We start from the raw sequence: 21,987 nt of genomic DNA on the forward strand, positions 1-21,987 counted from the left end.
TACCTGTCTTTCCCTCAAAAGGTACCTTCAGTGATTTCCATAAACCCACACACTCTGGGCCCTCTTGTTATATCTCCTACTACTTGTTCTCCAGCCCCGGATTAGCCTGACTTCTCCTTTCTGTTGCAACTGGAGGAAATGCCTAGATCCTCTGCTGTGTTTCTTTTTCTCCTTCCCTGTTCTGTGAGAACTAGCATCTCTACACTGATGACTCCCAAAGCTCTCTAGCTCAAGTCCTGGGTCTTGCCCATAGGACAGTTTAGCTTGGTGTTATGTTGCCATTTCACATTTAATTAGATTCCAACTTATCTTTGCCAGACTGGTTCCTTTTGTTACCCACTTGTTATACCCAACACTTTGTAATCCAAAGACCCTTTAAATGTAGGCAAGTGTATCTCCTTACCTGCCTCTTTTTACGTTTACTCATTCCTCTAGGTCTTTATAAATAGGTCTATAATGTTCTCTTGTAACTTCTGTATTACTTTATTTCCTATAATTTTAAGAAAGACCAGTGTTCATAGTCTCCCCCTACAGATATTAATCCTACCCCCACTTGACTCATATCTGAATTATTAAAGCTCTCAATTCTTTTGGCCACCATCTCAATTCTTCATTTAATTTGGCATTCTCTAACCTACACAACTGCAATCAACCATCTCCTTTGTGTTTCACTAGGGTGTAGAGCACTGAGAACACACGGATAAGTGAGACCTAGTCCTAGCCCACAGTATGTTCATAGTCTAGAGTGGAAAAGACAAAGATATAACTGTGCTACAGACAGACATCAATGTGGCTCAAGAAAGGTGTAAATGAAGAATGATGAATTTCTGCTGTGTGAGAGAAAGACTATATTTTCAGGGACCGATTATGCTTCGAAGTGTAAGAGATTAGTAAAAAAGAGGCTCCAAGAAGAGATAGAGCTCAATCAGGGCTGTGAAAACTCAATAATTCTGTCCATAAAAATATTGTCTGCCTTTCCTACAAGAAACTGTATCTTCACCCAATTAAAGCCTAGTGTTAACCATAGAATACTGTAAGAGGAATAAAGGAACAGTAACACTAATAAGTATTCATGAGAAGGTTATTAAAACTTTAAATACTTCCCTTGTTCTGACTTCAATCAATGAGTACTATATGATATTAGCATAATTCTGAAATAAAGTTTGATGGGCTCTGTTTGTACAGATGAGTGTGTGCAGGTATGACAAGAGGGAAAGTTTTTATGAACATGAGCTTTGCCTAGTGAGGAGGCAGGGAAGCAGGAAGTATATCTAGAGCTCGACAGAACAATTTCTAGCTGGAGCAAACCGTAAATACGGGGATGGAAAATGAAACTGCACAGTAGTCACAGATGACCATATCTGGGGGTGTTTTTCATTGTTATCTGTGAGATTTGTTTGTAAGGAAGTTTAGCATATGTTCTGTCAAGCAGCTATGTATAGGCTGGGTCATGATGGGTCCCAGAAAGTGGGCTTGGGTGGGAGAAAAGGAAGAACAGTTGGAAGGCTGATGAGAGACAATAGGGCTGAGATGGGATGAGAGTGGAAGGCTGAGGGAGGGGGTGGATTTTAGAGGCACAGTCCAGGAGGTGGAAGCTGATTAGAGATAGAACAATGGAAAGAGAAGGAAGGAAACTAGTACTGATTAAATATCTACTTTGGGTCAACATGAGGGATGTTTTTGAGCCTGAGAAAATGAAACACCAGTGGGGCTTCAGTGAAGAGAGCTAGAAGAGAATGACTGGATTTGGGAGAGATGTCAGAAATGATCAGTTAGAGCTGAGGAGTTGTTAAGACTGTCAAAGGGATGATGTTAGACTAGGGATAACCTTGAGAAGCACTGGGAGAAAGGATAGAGTGCCCTCAGTCTCTCCAAAGTCTCTGACATGAGGTTCCTTCTTGGTTTGGCCCAGTCCCCAAAGACAAAGATGACATCTGGTTATAAACCGTGGGAAGCAGCTGAAGCAACACAGAAGTCAAAAGAAGTCGGGGTTTTGATGAGGGGATGGTCAATGACATCTTTCTCATGAATCCTCATTAGTGTTACTGTTCCTTATTTATTCCACTTACAGTATTCTATGATTTATATTAGGCTTTAAATAGGTGAACATACTATCTCTCTTGAAGGGTCAGGAATATTGAGGATTCAGACAAGTCAGTGTACATAGCAATAGGGAGATTGCTGGTGACCACAGAGAGAGCAGGGTCTATGGGATCAGGGGGAAGAAGGCATATTTCAGTGGCTCTTTCACATCTGTTTCAAATCACCATCTTGATAGTAAACTTAATGCAAATGTTCAACACAACTTATTCATACTAAATATGAAGCTTACTTTGCTTTATCCTCTGTGTAACTCTTAGAATGTTTTGGTATCTGTTCTTCCCTTTGATCTGTAGAGCAGTCACATAAACAGGTTTTTATCCCTTCTCTGAGTGGTTCCCAGATCTAGCTTTCCCAGAAGACTAGGACTATTAAGTTATATTGTCTTGGATTGTTTCATGTTCTTCTTGACTCCTCTATTCTAGACTGGGTAGAGTGAAAGACATACTGATGAACTTTGCATTTTTCTGATTTGGCTTGGTCCCTGAAGACCTCCAAACTCTATTCCCATTGGGAGTTGAAGCCTGAGCATAAGAAACAATGGCAGCTCTAGAGAGGATTTGAGTAATGAGCACTGAGTCCTATTTTGGGGTGCTGTACCTCTCTTTGCTCAGTCCATATTATTACTGGCTCATTCTCCACGTCCTTTCCATGTCCTCCCCTGCTTGTCCTTCATTGGAAATGTTGTTTGAACATCTTCCCAAAGCCAAACCTGTTGGTTTATTTCCTGGATCACCACCATAATTTCTCCCCTCAACGTGGTAAGTCTGGGTGATTGATAAATTGGCAACAGACACCTTTATGGAACAGCCTATGGAAGCCCTGTATCTTGTTCTCATAAGCAGCTCTAAATGGGGCTGGCTCAACAGGGTGGGCTGATGTTGGTATCAAAGAGTGTTTCTGCTTTTCTAATTCTCCAATGATCAACTCTCCAACTCTATAAGGCAAATGTCAGTATCTTGGCTTGTGTATGTCCAGTGATACCACTCCTGTCCTCTCCTTGCTATTCATCTACATTAAGATAGATTAAATCTGTAAGGGACCCAATATGTTACTTTGCATTTCCTAAAGAATGTAGTTTACATTTCTCATGATGAGAATTTTAAGTGCCAGGTACTGGCATCAGAGAAGATGGTTTTGGGAAGGAGTGGGGAGGCTTCCTAATACCTTTGAAGTTCTGCCTTGGGGAGAATGGTCTTAGCAGATCTGCCCTGATTCCACTCTGTGGTTAAGTGCCGCTGATGAGTTTGCATGTGATCTCTCCTACAGAAATATCCTTGGCTTCCATAATAGATAGTATCTTTAAACCTCAACTGCAATTTTCTCACATCTGGTGACCAGAAGCCTTACCATGGCGTCTGCCACAATTATATGGGCAGGTTTAAACCTTTTTGTTTGTTAGGATTTGATTTGCTCATCGGGTTTATTGAAGGGTCATTGACCAGAGACGATGGCATTGCTTATGTAAAGGTAAAGATGCACATCACGCAGTAAGTGGAATAAATGAAAAGCAACTGCTTTCCAGAATTCCTGGGAAATGACTTGAAACTTGGCTCTTTTCTCAATAAACCCCAAACCTCTCAGCTATTATAACTTAATGATCATGCAGCCAAGCGGCAATAATGGTTATTTCTACTCAAGAGGTGGGAGTGGTCCTGTTTTCTAAACTCTGCTCTTCACTTTTGAAGATACAGAGACACTTATCTCTGGCTCATTTTGCTCCAAGGTTCAAACTGCTGTAATGGTTTAGGGATCCCTAGGGACATTTTTGGCAATTTACACAGCATTCCTTTCCTATTCTTTAAAAAAATTGCCATTGTCTAGATTTTTCTCTTTTGAAGCCTGGGGCATAGAAGAAGGAAGGAAACAGAATAGCTAATGAATCCTGCTATTTCCTTTATGTTATTTGATCTGATCCAACAGGGCTTCAATCAATTTGGTACTGATTTTAAACAAGCACATCCATCTCGTATCTCTCTAAAGGTAGAGATTCAGGCAGGAGGGCAGAGAGTTGTGGATTGTGAATGTGGTTAAGGACTGCATTGTCCTCAAAGCATTATGCTCTGGTAGACCACACATTTACTTCAAATCTGCTGTCCTTCATGGAAGCATATTCAAAGCTCCACGTTGGAAATGACTTTCAGAGTCACCCAAGAAAATGTACATTATTGTTTTACAGTCACAATGTGCTTCTGACCCATTAAAGATGCTACTAAGTTTGGTTGTTTGTTCTACTCACTAGGGTTGCTTCCAAATGGTATCTGGCTGGTTTCAAAAATAAGAACACCCTCAGAAGATGAAGATTTGTCTTCAATGAGGATAACCAAAAGAAAGTGTCCCAGACTGTGAGGTCAACTTTGTAGAAGTGATGATCTGAGTGGTAGCTCTACAGAAGGAATTAGTACATAGCTTTCAAAAGGAGCTGTTTTAAGGAGTATCTGTCCTGTTTTGAGAACTGATGGATTTTTTTTTAAAGATTATTTATTTATTTATTTGACAGACAGAGGCCACAAGTAGGCAGAGAGTCAGGCAGAGACAGAGAGAGAGGGAAGCAGGCTCCTTGCTGAGCAGAGAGCCTGACACGGGGCTCGATCCCAGAACCCTGGGATCATGACCTGAGCCCAAGGCAGAGGCTTTAACCCACTGAGCCACCCAGGCGCCCGAGAACTGATGGATTAAACATAAAAACCTCCTAATTTGTATCCCTATCTGGAATAGCACACAGGCAGAACATCTGTTTGCCAAAATGTATTGAAGGTCACAAGATGCTATTAAGCATGTCATGATGTGGTGGTTTTTCAGGATCACATCATTTGGAGAACTGGGCTCAGAAGTTTCTTCATTAAATCAACCAAGGGTTTCCTTTTTTTCAAGCTTTCAGCAGGTATTACTTACTCACTTACTAGACTTCCTTCCATTAGAATAGAAATGACCTTTGGTTCTTTGATAGAGAACAGGCTTAGGTTTCCTGGATCATTCTAATTTGGGAGAGGATACTGTCTGGTAGTGGTTGAGCTTCATGGAACTCAATTCATTTGTGCATCAGTGAGGAGGTCAGAAGAGAGACAGTTGGTGTGATGGAGAGAGCATGGCTGTTGGAGTCAGAGAGGTTTGTGTTGGAATGCTGGCCACCATGTAGGAGTTTTGGGACCATTGGAAACCTCTCAGAGCTTGGGTCCTCATCTACAAACCCCACAGGACTTTGTGAGGCCTGAAGGAGATGATGCATATGCAGTGCTTGGAATAGTCGTGCTCAATAAGCAGGAACCATCGTGATGACACTCCTGTTGTGTGTAAGCATAGGTGCTCCCAAGTTTGTCTTAATGTTCTATGAACATTGAGTAACGGTAGAAACGGAGCCTAGGGGGATTTCCTACAGTCCCCTAAGGAGAGGGAAGAATTGCCTCCATCTTGCCTGGATGGAAGGGGAAAGGGTTGTTGAACAGGTTGGCCTCATAGGTCTGCTCTGACCTCAGCTTCCAGGATTTTCTACTGAACAGTCTAGTCTCCAGGTGGGCTTCCTTAAATGGCTTTTCTCAGAGTCCTCACTGAACAGGAGCTGGATGAGCACAGATGTTTCCTCCTTTAGGAAAAAGAGGCATAGATATGTCCCTTTCTGGGGTACAGCTCTCACCGCAAATCAACACCCTGTGAACAAGCGCTGTTGTTGGCAAGGTAATGGGTTGGTCACTTTGAAGGTCTTACTTAACCAACCAGCATAATTGGTGAGGAGTCCTGACTTAGCAGGAAGCCAGGGCAAAGCATTTTATGAGGTAAAGGACTCGAGTGAGGTGGCTAAATAACAAATGGAAAAATGGGTAAATAGGGTAAAAGAGGGTAATGGTGCATGTGGTCACCACACCCATGGCTGACAGAATATAAAGTCCTGGAAAGGACCAGGGCTTACACCAGAGAGAGGAACCAGCCTTTGAAACTGACCTTCAGAGCTCCACTCCCTCCAGCACCATGCTTTACAACTGCTGCCTGCCCAATGTGAGCTGCCGCTCCACTTGCTGCTCCCGGCCCTGCGTGCCCCCCAGCTGCCACACCTGCACCCTGCCCGGGGCCTGCAACATCCCCGCCAATGTGGGCAACTGCGGCTGGTTCTGTGAGGGCTCCTTCAATGGCAGCGAGAAGGAGACCATGCAGTTCCTGAACGACCGGCTGGCCAGCTACCTGGAGAAGGTGCGCCAGCTGGAGCGGGAGAACGCGGAGCTGGAGAGCCGCATCCGGGAGTGGTGCCAGCAGCAGGTGCCCTTTGTGTGTCCCAGCTACCAGTCCTACTTCCGGACCATCGAAGAGCTCCAGCAGAAGGTGAGGGGGTGGCCACCACACTGCTGATTTAGTTAACTATTTAAATTTAACATACCAACTTCTGAAATGGATCTAAGACCATTCAAAGCTGCGATGATAGAGATATTGACTTCATTGGTTTAGGTAGGACATATCAAATCATCTTAGGAAATCTATTTGGGAAGCCCCACAGGGAAAGATATGGACTGGGATGGGGTAAGACATTGGACTATGATCAGTCATAGCAATCTTATGTTGCTTCTTACTAAAACCAGAGTGTCTGATTTTTTAGTTCTATTATGATATCTTGGTCTTATTTTTAGGTCTATAGCATTAAAAAATATGCATCTGAATTATTTCTTAAAACTAGTAATTTCCCAAGTGGATCCTCATGTACTTAAAGCCTTCCAAGTCTGTTGCAAGAGACTGTGTCCATAGTAAAGCAAAAGAACTATTGACCCCATAAGCTTCAATAATATACTCAGACCCTGTACCATTCACTAAAGCAAGCACAGGTGAGAATTCAGGGCCAGAAATGCAGGAGTAGAACCGGGGATAAGTAAAGAGCGAGCATAAAGGTGGGACTTAATGTATGGTATAGGACAGGGAGGGCTTCCCAGAAGAGGAATATCTGAGCAGGGTTAGATGGATGAGTAGGAGTTTTTACTCAATGGTGCAAGCCTTTAATTCTCCAAGAAGATTAACTATCCACTGCTCAGCAGTGCTAGCAAAGTGAATGCCAGGAAGGGGCCATGCAATTTGAAGACCATGCTTTCATTTGCCCATATTTACTGAATACAAGGTACAGTACTTGAGCGAGGGATAAAGGACAGTGTGAGACAGTCTGTTTCCTTCAGGAGCTCACAGTCTAATAGGGGAGACAGACATGGCTGGGGTGAAGGGGAGAAGCGTAACTGGCTAATTGCAGTACTGTTGGGGGGTGCATGGAGGAGGTGACCCCCTGCAGCAGCTAAGGGGTGGAGGAGAACGTGGGTCATGCAAGGTGTCTTGCTAGGTGGGTGAGGACATCCCTGAACATTCCAGACAGAAGGAGAAGCTCTGTGCAAAAGCCTGGACAGGGCAATATGACAGAGAGTGGAAAGAGGTCAGCAGGACAGGAATAACGAATGTGAGGTAGGAAAACCAGCCTGTTCTGGTTGGGCTAGGATTTTTCTGGGTTTAGCATCCCAGTTTGCTTATTTCTAAGCAAACTGGGATGTAGGTCACTCTAAGGAAGGCTCAATATCCAGTATGCTCAATTCCTTCAGGAAGCCAGAGGCAGACCAAGGAGAGAAGAATTCATGACAAAGAATGCATTTCTCCATGTTTTGAAATGAACAGTGCTATTAATTAATCCTCCTTTTATCCCCAAACTGAAACTCTGAGAAGACTCAAAGCTATTTGGCAGGAATGTGTATTTGAAAAAAACAAAACAAAACACCTTTTCACTTTAAGGTACAATGCATTCCTTCTTAGTATAACTCCTTTCATAATGAATTGTGTCCCCAGATACTGTGCAGCAAGTCTGAGAACGCCAGGCTGGTGGTGCAGATCGACAATGCCAAACTGGCTGCAGATGACTTCAGAACGAAGTAAGATTTTTCTAATGATCAGAGCAATCTAGTAATGGACAGGCTGACCTGCAACATGATGAACTCTGTCCTGGGTGTGCATAAGCAGAAATTTTTGGGATGGCATTAGGAGGATCCTTGCATTGGGTTAGTTAGGTTAAATGGCAGTTTCCTCTCTGAATGAAAGAATGCTGTGTTTTCAGCTTATTTTTAAGGAGTGAAAGAAATCACCCATTCTTTCTTTTTTTCAACTTACTACGTGAACCACGTATAAAAGTAAATTTCACACCTGCTTCTTAGTATAGGGTCATCACTCTCAGCCCATCAGAAAAAAGTTATTAAATCACAAAAATAGGAGGCAAAATCCATTTCAGAATATAATTTTTTTAGGTGTGATCATTACAATCATAAGAATCCTTTGCATTTTTCTGTGGAACTTTATAGCTTGCAACGTATTTGCAATTACTACGTCATTTCTTCATCTTCAGACCAACCATGTGAAGTGTTAGTTTGGTTTCCATTTTATAGATGAAGAAATCAAGGCTCAGAGACATGAAGGAATTTATCCACGGCCATGACTATGAGGCTGAACCTAACTGATTTCGACTTCAGTGCTTTTATCACAAGATCAGGTTGCTTTCAAGGTGGTTGGAAAGGATGGCGAGACAATCTGTATTAACAGGCTTATGAAGTTCACTAACTCACTTAAAGAAGAAAGACAGGGCTTAATCCATAGCAAATGCTTAAAACAAATGCAGTTAATATCAGACTAAAATTACAGAGGTCCCCCCACCAATACCTTCTCTGTGGATCTCAGGGAGGAAATAGGTCTTTTTACACAAGCACGGTGGTATATTTTTCCCCTTCCACAAAGGGAATTTTGAGAAAAATTCAAAAACTTTCAAAATGTAATGAATTTGACTAGGTCGGCCATGTAAATTCCTGGAAAAAGTCTTCTTTTTTGACTCTCTTTCAACTTCTGCCGTGTGTGCAGGTATGAGACAGAGCTGGGCTTGCGGCAGCTTGTAGAGTCGGACATCAATGCCCTGCGCAGGATTCTGGATGAGCTGACCTTGTGCAAGTCTGATCTGGAGGCCCAGGTGGAGTCCCTGAAGGAGGAGTTGCTGAGCCTCAAGCAGAACCATGAGCAGGTGAGGGGGTCCCAGCCCCCATCATTCTATATGGAGAGTTCCATACCTTTCCTAGCAGGATAAGGTTGGTCTTTGCTAAGCACCCTAGAGCTAACACAACATTTTGCTACTTGCTCAAAACACATTTGGGGGATTTTGGTGGAATGAGTCATAAGCTTACCTCTTTTACCTTAAAGAATGTGGTCAGCTGACTTATTTCTCCTTGGGGCCAGATACATGGCCAAGAGTCCACACAAAGATCTTTAAAGTACTTCCTACTGCTTGACAAAATCTTTTATCTTCTGAAGGTGCCAAATTAAGGACCAAGGCTAGAAGGAGACAGCAAACTTCCTCATATCATATGTCACCTAGATATTAGAACCCAATGGATGGGTGGATGGATGGGTAGATGGGAAAAATGAGAGAGATGAAGGAATTTAAATAATGGTTGACTCAGACTTCATGGTTGAATGTAATAATAGTAGGATGTCAGATGCCTATATTGAATATTAGATGTTTTGAAGAAAAGGAGAGTATCCCAAGTAGACAGTATATAAAAGTAGAAGACCATGAAAAAAACGGAGCAGTTATCCCTGGTTTCTCTATGTTTAAGGAGCAATAATTATAAACTAGATACCATGCCAGATTTGTCCCTGAGCAAAGGGAAAACCAGAAAAAAATGAGAGAATCTTGGGTTGGAAAGGAACATTAGCAATCACTTATTCAAGCTGCCTCATTATGCTGATGAGGAGACACTAAGACAGGAGGCCTGAATCACAGAGGTAACTTAGCTGTTTTATGTCAACTGGGCTTGAACTCATATTTCCCAATTCCACTGCAATCTTCTCCCCACCACATTGGACTCAATCAAAGAGAGTTTAGTTACAGACTTTTTCCCCAGTGGGTTCATTCTTCCCCTTCCTCCTTCAGGAAGTCAACACCCTGCGCTGCCAGATCGGAGACCGCCTCAACGTGGAGGTGGACGCAGCCCCCACTGTGGACCTGAACCGTGTGCTCAATGAGACCAGGAGTCAGTATGAGGCCCTGGTGGAGACCAACCGCAGAGACGTGGAGGAATGGTTCACCACCCAGGTGGGCATCTCAGCACTTGGCCGCTCAGAACGCTTGGCCCCTTGGGGCTCTTGAGGCAGGGTCTGACCCTGTCTTCTCCCCTGTGCTGTTTCAGACTGAGGAGCTGAACAAGCAGGTGGTGTCCAGCTCTGAGCAGCTGCAGTCCTGCCAGGCAGAGATCATTGAGCTGAGACGCACGGTCAACGCCCTGGAGATCGAGCTGCAGGCCCAGCACAACCTGGTGGGTGTTGTTCAGGATACTGTCCACACTCTCCTGACCTCGTGAAGCCTGGGGCTTCTCTGGAACCCCATGGAGAAGCTCCCTGAGGAGCGGCTCTGTGACCTGCCTTATCTTCTCCACACAGAGGGACTCCCTGGAGAACACGCTGACAGAGACCGAGGCCCGCTACAGCTCCCAGCTGTCCCAGGTGCAGTGCATGATCACCAATGTGGAGTCCCAGCTGGCTGAGATCAGGTGTGATCTGGAGCGGCAGAACCAGGAGTACCAGGTGCTGTTGGACGTCAAGGCCCGGCTGGAGTGCGAGATCAACACGTACCGGGGCCTGTTGGAGAGCGAGGACTGCAAGTGAGTAGCCCGCAGGCCATACCCTTGCAGTGCACACACACGGTTTTACTCAAGGACAAAACAGAGACTTTTCAAGTGAAGTTCCAGAAGCCAATATGTCTGTAACGACCAGAGTTTTCTTTGCAGTAGTGTACCATGGAGAGTATTTTTTGCCGTCATTATATAGCCAAAAGGTATTTTCTGTTTCAAAAGATGCTTGTGAGACTTGTTTTCTCCAACTGGTGAGCTTTTCGAGGCTGATGCATAAATAAAGTTTTGTACCTTCACGGTTGGCCTGTTACAACAAAAGGAAAAACAAAAATGCAATGACCATGAAATATATTTAAATAGTCTTTTGGGTTTAACCCACACTTTCAAATCCCCTGTCTCACTGATCTTTGTTGCAATCATTTGAGATAGGCAGAATGGGGATAGTATAACCATTGTAGATGAGCATTTGAATACTGAACAAGAAGACAGTTCATTAGCTTACAGAGTACAGCACTCAGCATCTGACATTATTTTCATGAACACAGTCTGTGTGGTAGGTATTACCAATCCTGTCTTAAAGGTGAGGAGGCAGAGGCTTTGGGGGATAAAGTCACTTCTGCATGACTCCAGGGTAATAGAATGAGGTCTGGAATGCCAACTTCAGTCTTCTTCGCTCTTTTCTGCCACTGTCTCAGAGCTCTGTAAAGGGGCAATGCAGTTAAGGCTTTGGCTTCCTAAGATGTCAGAGAATGGTTTCTACATTTTCTGTCTCCTTGGGTTGAGCTCTCTCCTTTTTAAAAATTATCCCTCTCGGGGCACCTGGGTGGCTCAGTGGGTTGAGCCTCTGCTTTCAGCTCAGGTTGTGATCCCAGGGTCCTGGGATTGAGCCCCTCCTCGGGCTCTTGGCTCAGGAGGGAGCCTGCTTCCCCCCCTCTCTCTGCCTGCCTCTCTGCCTACTTGTGCTCTCTGTCTGTCAAATAGATAAAATCTTAAAAAAAATTATCCCTCTCATGCTGACCAACTATTAATTCTGTGTCCTAGGTTGCCCTGCAACCCCTGTGCCACGACCAACGCATGTGACAGGCCCATCGGACCCTGTGTCACCAATCCCTGCACCCCATGTGGCCCACGCTCCCGCTGTGGGCCCTGCAACACCTTTGGATGCTAGATACCCCGGGGAGCAAGAGGATTGCATGAAGACAGAAGGACCATCGATGGACCAGTCCTGCTTCTCTAACAAGCACCAACCACAGAAGCAGCCCCAGACAGCCTCGTAAATCATGGTCTGGAAGGAGAGAAAATGCCCAGGTGTGGCCTGACTCTGAGCTGAGCCCACCCGATCCCCTTCATTCTATTCTGTGACCTGATGGTCTGATAGGACTGGGCTGCGAAGGTGCCCTACCAGGTGTGTTATGGTTCTCTCTGTTGCTTTGACCTTCCTCGCAGGTCCCTAAATCCCTCTGTAGACCTAATAAACTTTCCTCTTGCAAAGCAGTGATGGGGCTCATTTGTATTCATTCTTTCCAAAGTGTTCACTCTGTATGTGCTTCTTATAAAGCCACTTGAAAGCACAGGAGGACTGTGTCATTAATCCTCTCCCCAGAGGGCTTCATCACCATTAATTAACATTCATTAGGTGCAGTGAGCCTGGCGTTCACTTGGGCTGGCCAGGAACTAGTGGGGCCACTAAGGCAAGAGGCCTCATCCAAATATCATGAATATTCACTATGGGAGCTGACTCAATACGGCACCATGGTTAACGTTTCTAGAAAGTTCCACTTTTTCTTTCCAAGTGCCTGCCAGAAGAGGGACAGAATTTACATTTACTGAATACCAAGTATAAGGAGCTGTATGACTCATTTTCTTTCTAATTCACATAATAAGGAGCTTAGAGTCCATGGTCAGTATGATATGACTGTGAGGGAATGAAACCCACCCTTAATAAGCACCAGGGTCTTAGCTACTCTTCAACACTGTCACAATGGGGAGAGATGATGCTTTCAGCACCCCAGAAACTCTCCTTCAGGAAATAGAATTTGGAACAGTAAAAAGGGCATCTCTTATATCTGAGTAATATCTGACAGATTTTTAAAGTGTTTCTCTTCCTGTTTGACTTTTGTAACCACAAGGACTAAAACTGGATTTTGGGACCAGTTCCCTTCCATACCCCAAAAGAAGTTCTTTAGAATCCAACTAGGATATTAAGTCTCTGGTCTCTGCCAGTGTTAAAGTGACATTTAGGCTGGTGCCCTGCCCCTGCTGGTGTCTACTCATGTCTGGCCATGCCTGATGGCTCCCACAGTGGCCCATGCAAGGCCACTGTCCTGTCTTGGGCTAAACTGCCAGTTAGGTCTTCTCTCCTTGAGATGAAGCTGGTGCTCTGTCCCCCTGCTGTGATGATGGCTGCTCCAACCTTGGTCATAAATCCTTGTCTTAACATACTCTGGTTCTCTTAGTGTCCACTCTGCTGTTGTTGATATTTTGGGTGCTGCTAGAGCTCCCTTATCCAGATGTGCCTCCCAAACGCCCAGTTCTCTGCCTTGCGAGAGCTCCAATTGGTCAGCAAAGGAAATACACCTTTTCTTATTGTTCAATGTGCACAGCATCAAAAAAAATTTTGCCTCCATGTTAGACAGGCTTTGTCAGTGGGATATGTGGGTCTGGGGGAGGCGGTCCTGAGGCTTGGTCTCTGCCACGGTGCTTGCAGAGAAGCAGAGAAAGGAGTGTCAGGGAAATCACTTTGTCCCAGCACACAGCCAAACTGATTTCTGAGATGTCTGGGTGGAGTTCAGTGTTACTACTGACCTCACATATGGGGCAAGACTCATGGTGCTGAAGTCCACTGCCAAGGACCTATGATTTGCAACGGCATAACGAGGCACTGCTGCTATTTCTTATTTTAAATCGCTTATTATGAAATATTTCAAACACCTGAAAGTACAAAAAATAATAAGACACCTATAAATCCACAACCAAGATTTAAGAGTTTTAACCTTGTGCTGTGTTTGTGCCATTACTGTGGGGTATTTTTGTTTCTTTGTTCGGATGGTTGGTTTGGTTTTGGGTTGGTTACGGGTTGACATAAAACTCCACCTTCATCCATCCTCCTTTCCCCACTCTGCCCTAGAGGTAATTGCTATTCTGAACTTGATGGTATATCATTCTCCAGTTAAAACATTTCTAGAAATTATACATGGTTATATCCATATACAGTGTGTGAGTGTTTCACTTTAGCAGTTTAAGCTAGAAAATATAAGTGGTATAGATGTTATCATTAATTTACTCCATTCAACAGTGTGTTTCTGAGATTTATCTGTGTTAATACACATTATTCCTGTCATTTATTTTAACTTCTTTGTAGTATTTCATAAGGAAAACAGATAATGTTTTTATTTACTTACTCCACTGTTGAGGGACAGTTAGGGTCTTTCTTTCTTTTTTTTTTTTTTTTAAAGATTATTTATTTATTTATTTAACAGAGAGATACAGAGAGAGCACAAGTAGACAGAGCAGCAAGCAGAGGGAGAGGGAGAAGCAGGCTCTCCGCTGAGCAGGGAGCCCTGTGCCAAGCTCAGTCCCGGAACCCTGGGATCATGACCCGAGCTGAAGGCAGCAGCTTAACAGACTGAGCCACCCAGGCCTTTCCTTCCTCCCTTCCTTCTTTTCCTTCCTTCCTTCTTCCTTCCTTCCTTCCTTCTTCCTTCCTTCCTTCCTTCCTTCCTTCCTTCCTTCCTTCCTTCCTTCCTTCCTTCCTTCTTTCCTTCCTTTTTCCTTTGTTCTTTCTTCCTTCCTTTTCCCTTCTTCCTTCTTTCCTCCCTCCCTCCCTCCCTCCCTCTCTCCCCATCTTTCTTTCTTTCTTTCTTTCTTTCTTTCTTTCTTTCTTTCTTTCTTTTCCTTCCTTCCTTCCTTTTCCCTTCTTCCTTCCTTCCTTTCTTTTACCTTCTTTCTTTCTTCCTTCCTTTTTCCTTCTTTCTTTCTTCCTTCTTCCTCCCTCCCTTCCATCCTCTCTCCCTCCCTCCCTCCCTTCCTTTCACCATTATAAACGGGTTGCAAGAACATCCTCCCCAATGTCTCTCTATGTACCTGTGTGAGTGAGTCTCTAAAGCAATGGTTCTCAAAGTGTGTCCTGGGAACCTGGGAAACTGTTAGAAATGCAAATTATCCAGTCCTATCCCAGACTTACTAATTCTAAAACTCTGCAGGTGGGGCCCAGCAAATCTGTTTTTGTTTTGTTTTGTTTTGTTTTACAACATTGTAAAAAAGTTCTGTGTATGTATCCAAAGGAAATGAAGTCACTGCCTCAAAGAGATTTCTGCACTGCCATGTTCAGTACAGCATTATTCACAATAGCCATGATATGGAAACAGATGTCTATAGATATGTATAACTGAATAAAGAAAAAAATATATAATAGAAGGTCAAAATAAGGTGACCTTTCTTTAAACTTATTTTATTTGAATTCAGTTAGTTAACATATAGTATATCATTAGTTTTAAATGTAGAGCTCAGTAATTCCTCAGTTGCATATAATACCCAGTGCTCATACATCATGTGTTCTCCTTAATTTCATCACCCAGTTACCCCATCCTCCATCCCCCTCCCCTCCAGTAGCACTCAGTTTGTTTTCTATGATTAAGAGTCTCTTATGGTTTTTCTCCCTCTCTGATGTCATTATATTTTATTTTTCCCTCCCTTCCCCTATGATCCTCTGCTTTGTTTCTTAAACATTTAGAGCCCAGTAAGAAACAGTTTAGCCTTTAAAAAAAATCTTGCTGTGACAATGAGCATGCTTTTTTCTTTTTCTAGTACACCTTTTCGCTAACTTTTAAGAGATAAGGGTTTTCCAGTAGTCTGAGTTCCAGCTCTGGTCATATGGACTGAAGGCCTTGTCCCCTGACCCCCTGACCCCCCATTTCTAATTTACTGCTTTCCAACCTAAACTCTTCACTAATTCTCTGTGTACCTGAAGCAAGTCGCTTCCTCTTTTGGGTCAACATTTTCCCACTTGCAACATATTTGGGTGAGATGACCCTTTGAGCCCTTGGTGGCTCCAACATTCTAAGACTCTAGGCTGCATCTGACTCAGACACTATTTCCAGAAGAGAAATTTTTATCATCCTTTGTTTCTGTGGGAAGTCGATTCTTAGGACACGGCTCAGTGTGAGGTGATCCTAATACATGGGCTGGCAGTCAATTGGCAGAACATTTTTCCAAGTGTTTCTCCTCTTGGCATCATCTTTGCCTGAAGCTCATACCCACAACTCAATCACTTTATGAACTACAGGTTGTTTGATCCCATAGGAAGCTTGGTGTCCCTTCATCACTTCCTAATAGCTCTGCTTCAAAACTGGCAAAGTCAGCAGTTATCACAAGGGTGTGAATGACAATCATGACAAAGTCTTACTTACAGAATAATAAGCTCAAGCATAATTTAGTGATTATATTGGAACAGGAGCCTTACTTGGGTCCTTTTATGACTCTATTTTTTTAGAATACTCATAAGAATTTCCTTTTGGATTATTTATTTATTTATTTATTTTTAAAAGATTTTATTTATTTATTTGACAGACAGAGATCACAAGTAGGCAGAGAGGCAGGCAGAGAGAGAGGAGGAAGCAGGCTCCCTACTGAGCAGAGAGCCCGATGCGTGGCTCGATCCCAGAACCCTGAGATCACGACCCGAGCCGAAGGCAGAGGCTTAACCCACTGAGCCACCCAGGTGCCCCCCTTTTGGATTTTTTAACGTAAATTTTATTTCTTTTGCTGTGTACAAGGAATAGATCAGTTTTCAAAAAATTCGGAGAGAACAGAAAGCTACAGAGAAGGGGGGAAAAACATTAAAAACTCTGCCATTTAAAAGCATCCTATGTTGAGGCACCTGGGTGACTCAGTCAGTTGAGAGTCCGACTCTTGGTTTCAGCTCAGAGTCATGAGATCAAGCCCTGCAAAGGGCTCCACACTCAGTGCGGATTCTGCCTGGGATTCTTTCCCCCTCCCACTCCCTTACCCTCTGTTCTTCCCCCTGTTCTTGCTCTCACTCCAAAATAAATAAATAAATAAATAAATAAAATCTTAAAAAAAAAAAAGAGCATCCAGTGTCGTCATTACAGTGTGATTCTTTTTCTCTCTCAATTTTTCTCACTGTTAAAATCATATAATTTTTAATTTTGTTATGACTATGTGTGCTATATTTTGGGTAAATATACTGTTCTTGAGTAATTACACTATTGTTTATGTTCTAAGTCACTTCAACTGATGGGATATAATTGTATTAAGTTGTTCCAAACTATTGGAACATAATTATATCATCAGTTTAGAAACAGTGATTGAAAAATAAATGATCAAATTCAGAATAGCAATGAGGAATCTTGGTATCACTGAATTCTAACATTTCCATATTCACCCTTTATTCTTCTTTTAACATGACATATCTATGGGTAACAAGTGGGTTTTTATGGGTAACAAGTGAGGGTTTTTTTCTATTTTTTTCCTTTTTCTTATTGTCTCCAATTTTGCCCCTAGGTAGTTGACAGATCATACTGGTTGTGAGATTGTTCAATATTTCTGTGCTATGGTGATGGGAACTGGAAATACAGTGGGGATTAGCAGATTTGGCTTCTAATTATATGATCCTAAGTAAGCCATCTCCATTCTGAGCCTCAATTTCTTTATCTGTAGAATGAAAGATTGGCTATCACTCTTGTTCCAAGATTTTCCCTTTCTCTGACAATTTTGGCATTTAGGATCTACATTAGGAAGTGGAAAGAGGAAAGGAAGAGCTGAATGCATGGCAGTCTGGTTTTGGATCTACAACTACAGCTGACTCTTGGACTCTTGCTTTGAACATACTTCTGTGAGTTCTTCTCTGTTCTCTGCTAGAACAACAATAAGGAACACCCCCCCTCCCCAGACAATGCATCTAGGCACACAACTGAATTCTTCCCCCATATTTCTCTTTAGGATATTAAATAAATCTTATGCCTTGCACCAAAGCAGAAGTTGAATTATATGCATGGACATTTCTAATTGCTTATGCTTCTTGGATAGATGTTCCTAAATCACGAACGATTATGAATCATCAAATCAAAACAAGCTTGACATCTTTAAACTACTTAAAGCACTCTAATTATTGTAGAAATTCTGTATTGGTAAGACCAAAGCTCACAAGCTTTATAATCAGGTGTACAAACTGATTATGTATGGCAGGACTTCTTTAAACAATGGAATCTCAATTCTGGGTGTTTAAAGTGTCAATGGCTTAATGTTCAGTGGAAGTTTCTTGAAGAGTACAGGTACTGTATAGAGTAAGCAGATCTATGTGACCCTGGAAAGGTCCTGGCAATTTGTCGGTCAATGTATCCAAGAACCTCTCCATGGTTCTGATCATATAGGGTCCCTTTGCCACTCTTGACACTTTTGAACTTTACCTCCCCTTTGAAGCTCTCCTCCCTGGGCTTCTCTGATGCTATAAGCTGGCTTTCTTCATTTTCTCTCACCATTTCTCCATTTCTCTTACTCTTTTTCCTTCTCCTACTCTCTGGTTTGGGAAATTCCCCAAAGTTTGGTCCTTAGGCCTTTTTTTTCCTCTTCTCCATGTATATTCTCCCTTGGCTCATTTCTCCAATTCTCACATCTGCAGTATGATCACACCTTTCCTTCGTACCACTGTCAAGACTTCTAGGCTTGCTACTCCAAGGACCTGATGAACATTTACCTGTATATATTCCACCATTCTTTCACAGGTGTCTGATCAAGAATGAAACTAGATCACTCTTCTCCTTAGAACCTTCAATGGCTCCTCGTTGACCTTCAAAGCCCAAGTTCCTCAAGGAGGTATACAAAGTCCTTCACGTAAAAGTCCTTCCATGCTTTCAAGGGAACACAAGTAGAAAGAGAGAGAGAGAACTCATGACAATGCCATGCTGAAGGTGAGATGAGAGCTCACAGAGGAGGAAGAAATGATCTGTCAGAAGTTAGGGAAGGATCCAGGTCATTTATATCTAGGTAGCATGAGATGATAGAAAGGGTTTGTTTCTCTTCCACCTCATCTTTCACTCTCTGGCTTACATGGTGCTTCCCAAACTTCTCTTGGTTCCTCTGTCACTGGACTTTCCAGTCTTACTCTGGTGAATGTGTTAGAGGGGGTCCATAGTACTGGTGCTCTGAGTCCTTGGAGTGTTTGGCCAAGGCAGCCCTGTCACTTTGCCCCCATAAGCCATAAAGTATTATCATTTCTTATATAAGCTTTTGTGTGAAAAATAGGAAGCATGCCTGAATGTAATGTGTACTTCCTCTAGATCTCCACTCAGTCTGGTTAAGTCCCCTGGTGCATGTTCCCATAGCAGCTGGGGCTAGCCCCATCACAGATGTATCCTGTACCTGGTTGGTGTGCATTCTTCACTAAGTTGTAGGTTTGTTTCTCTTGCTCACCTGTACATCTCCAGCACATGATTCTTTTCCAGGCACATGGGAAGGGCTCAATAAAATGTATGTTAAAGGAAGTGGGCTAGTTCATCCTTGATAAGCAAAATAGTCTGTGCTTCTGTGAATGGTAAAGTTTTTCTCTTAAATATATATTTTTTAATTTTATTTATTTATTTGTTAGAGAGAGAGAGAGAGCAAGCACAGGCAGACAGAGAGGCAGGCAGAGGCAGAGGGAGAAGCAGGCTCCCTGCTGAGCAAGGAGCCTGATGTGGGACTCGATCCCAGAACACTGGGATCATGCCCTGAGCTGAAGGCAGCCACCCAACCAACTGAGCCACCCAGGCGTCCCTCTCTTAAATATTTTGATTGCCAAATTCTGGTTTCATTCCTGATTCTCTCCCACATCTCACATTTCTAAATGATTGCTGGTTTTTTATTTTTTAAATTGCTTCTTGGGACATGATGTGATGAGCACTGGGTGTTATATGCAACTAATGAATCCTTGAATGCCACCTCAAAAACTAATGATGTACTATATGTTGGCTAATTGAAGTCACTAAAAAAATAAAAAAATAAATGTTAGGTAGGGAAACAAAAACAAATTGCTTCTTTGAAAATGATTCTTACACCATTTCTTCTCTTATTCATTCTCTGCAGACAACTAAACTTGGTCATTCCTCACTGTTGGCCTGGACTACTGTGATCACCTTCTTGCTGGTCCCTGTGCCTTCAGCCTTACCTTTCTTTTGCTAAAACAGATAAATGTTTACTAAATGTTTCCTAAAACTTCTCCTCCAGGAAAGTCCAAGTTCCTTAGTTTTGCCATAGAGAACTTCTACCATATGGCCTTGACTCACCATACAGCTTTCTTTTCTACCACCTCCCTTCATGCCTCTCTCCTCCCAGCCACTATTCTCACTGACTAGACCTTGGACTCTCCTTCCCATGGTGTGTGCCCACCATTCTTCCATGTGCAGGGCCCATGTCCTCCTTTGTGTCTCAGAATCCTTGTGCCCCAGCACATATCTAGACCCTGTAAAATTCCCATCCTGGCAGTACCCTCTTGCCCCATTACCTCAACCTTACACTTGTCACTTAATATCTCCTGCCTTAGATTATTATCCTATGTTCATTCCTTCACCCACTCAACATACACCATTGACAGTCTACTCAGTACCATGCACCTAGAGCTGAATCCTCAGCTCTAGGTGCATGGTAGAACTAGACCCTTTTCCTGCCTTTAGGGAACTCAGACACAGAGATAGATGAACACAGAAGCTGGGCACTGTGCAAGGTGAGATAAAAGCTCACAGAGGAGGAAGAAATGATCTGTCTGAAGAAGTTAGGGTAGGAGATGGTTAATTTGTATTGAAGTGGTGTGGCATGACGGAAAGAACAGAGATATGTGTTGGAATCCTGGCTTCACAATATATTTCTCCCTACCTACCATTTTACAGATGGGCAAATGCCTCCACTTGCCCATCTGTAAAATGGGAATAATACCATGTACTTTGAAGGGTCATAGTGAGGTGTGAATAAGATCATGTTTGTGGAAAGTGTCAAGTACCAAGAGGAGCCTGTGAATGCACAATAAGGGTGAGCTCCTTCTGAACACAGTTCTGATGATACCATTCTATACAGTGCCCTGTACATACTTTTATCCTGGTGCATATCAGTTATTTGGTTGATTTATATTATCATGGATGTGATGTCTGCTACATCAAGAAACAGGGCACAGGGAACCAAGCTGTTTTAACTATTCTGGAAGGGATCTACTCCTCTTTCTGAGAACCATGAATTTGGTATTTAGCATTTGGCAATTTGAACTAGTGAAAGATACACAGGCAGGAACTGTGCTTTTCCTTCTTAGCAAGAAGAGCCAGGGAATTGTTAAGGAGTCAGGGCCAGCAAGCCAGGAGGCAAAGCAGCAACAGTGTTCATGGATCTGCCACACCCACTAATGAAGGCCAGGGGGTTCATGAGTCCAGCTCTTTGAAGCCACTCCATGAAGCTCTTACTTCATTGATGCACAGCATGGAAGAGGAGTCCTGACTTAGCGAGAAGCCCAAGTAAAGTCTTTTATGAGGTGAGGGACTCATCTGAGGAAACATAACAAACCAAGGGGGAAGGGCTTTTGACAATCACCAAATGAGTAATAAAAAAGGGGCTGCCTTCCATGTCCACACCCTCTGCGGAAGGGGTATAAATGCTCCCCAGGGGAAGGAGACCCACAGCTCTGTGGCTTGGAGAACTTGGACTCTGTGTTCAGCCAGGTGCCTTGCTCCCTCCAGCAACATGCCTTACAACTGCTGCCTGCCCAACGTGAGCTGCCGCTCCACCTGCTGCTCCCGGCCCTGCGTGCCCCCCAGCTGCCACACCTGCACCCTGCCCGGGGCCTGCAACATCCCCGCCAATGTGGGCAACTGCGGCTGGTTCTGTGAGGGCTCCTTCAATGGCAGCGAGAAGGAGACCATGCAGTTTCTGAACGACCGCCTGGCCAGCTACCTGGAGAAGGTGCGCCAGCTAGAGCGGGAGAATGCGGAGCTGGAGAGCCGCATCCGGGAGTGGTGCCAGCAGCAGGTGCCCTTCGTGTGTCCCAGTTACCAGTCCTACTTCCGGACCATCGAGGAGCTTCAGCAGAAGGTGAGGGGATGGCTGCCACACTGTCTCCTGCAGGAAGTTGTAGGGAGGGAATCTAGAATTTGATTAAGAAACAGTACAGATTCTCAGCTAAAGTCTGGCTTTTCCATTTTTTTCTTGAGTACCCATTTTGTGTGAGGCTCAGGACTGTTAAGCCTGAATATTTGCATAGTGCTAGTCTATGTGCAGGAGCAGCACTTTG

The 21,987-nt window shown here is 43.5% G+C and overlaps 2 protein-coding genes across 3 annotated transcripts in view; both read left to right on the top strand.

The window, feature by feature from the left end:
* The window catches only part of LOC125087352 (keratin, type I cuticular Ha3-I), a 30,573-nt gene that overhangs the window by 4,193 nt on the left and 4,393 nt on the right, over positions 1–21,987 (top strand). The window contains exons 1-2 of one of the 2 annotated variants that reach the window (XM_047707581.1): positions 6,004–6,066; positions 21,441–21,788. In XM_047707581.1, coding sequence (XP_047563537.1) covers positions 21,441–21,788 — 348 coding nt within the window. In that variant the 5' untranslated portion in view covers positions 6,004–6,066. Of the gene's footprint in view, positions 1–6,003; positions 6,067–21,440; positions 21,789–21,987 lie in introns of those variants that run through there. The other variant, XM_047707582.1, reaches the window with a different exon arrangement.
* LOC125087354 (keratin, type I cuticular Ha3-II-like) lies at positions 6,064–12,197 on the top strand. The gene is made up of 7 exons (XM_047707585.1): positions 6,064–6,414; positions 7,903–7,985; positions 8,959–9,115; positions 10,025–10,186; positions 10,281–10,406; positions 10,531–10,751; positions 11,763–12,197. The coding sequence occupies exons 1-7, from the start codon at positions 6,067–6,069 to the stop codon at positions 11,887–11,889; spliced, it is 1,224 nt and encodes a 407-aa protein (XP_047563541.1). The 5' UTR covers positions 6,064–6,066; the 3' UTR covers positions 11,890–12,197.

The sequence above is a fragment of the Lutra lutra genome, chromosome 16 (genome assembly GCF_902655055.1).
Source record: "Lutra lutra chromosome 16, mLutLut1.2, whole genome shotgun sequence".
NCBI lineage: Eukaryota > Metazoa > Chordata > Mammalia > Carnivora > Mustelidae > Lutra > Lutra lutra.

What these genes read in the sequence shown, in the direction of transcription:
- LOC125087354 (XM_047707585.1), top strand. Translation starts at nt 6,067, where the DNA reads ATGCTTTACAACTGCTGCCTGCCCAATGTGAGCTGCCGCTCCACTTGC. An exon ending in TCGAAGAGCTCCAGCAGAAG is followed by an intron (nt 6,415 to 7,902) that starts GTGAGGGGGTGG and finishes TTGTGTCCCCAG; the next exon opens with ATACTGTGCAGCAAGTCTGA. An exon ending in AGGAATGGTTCACCACCCAG is followed by an intron (nt 10,187 to 10,280) that starts GTGGGCATCTCA and finishes GTGCTGTTTCAG; the next exon opens with ACTGAGGAGCTGAACAAGCA.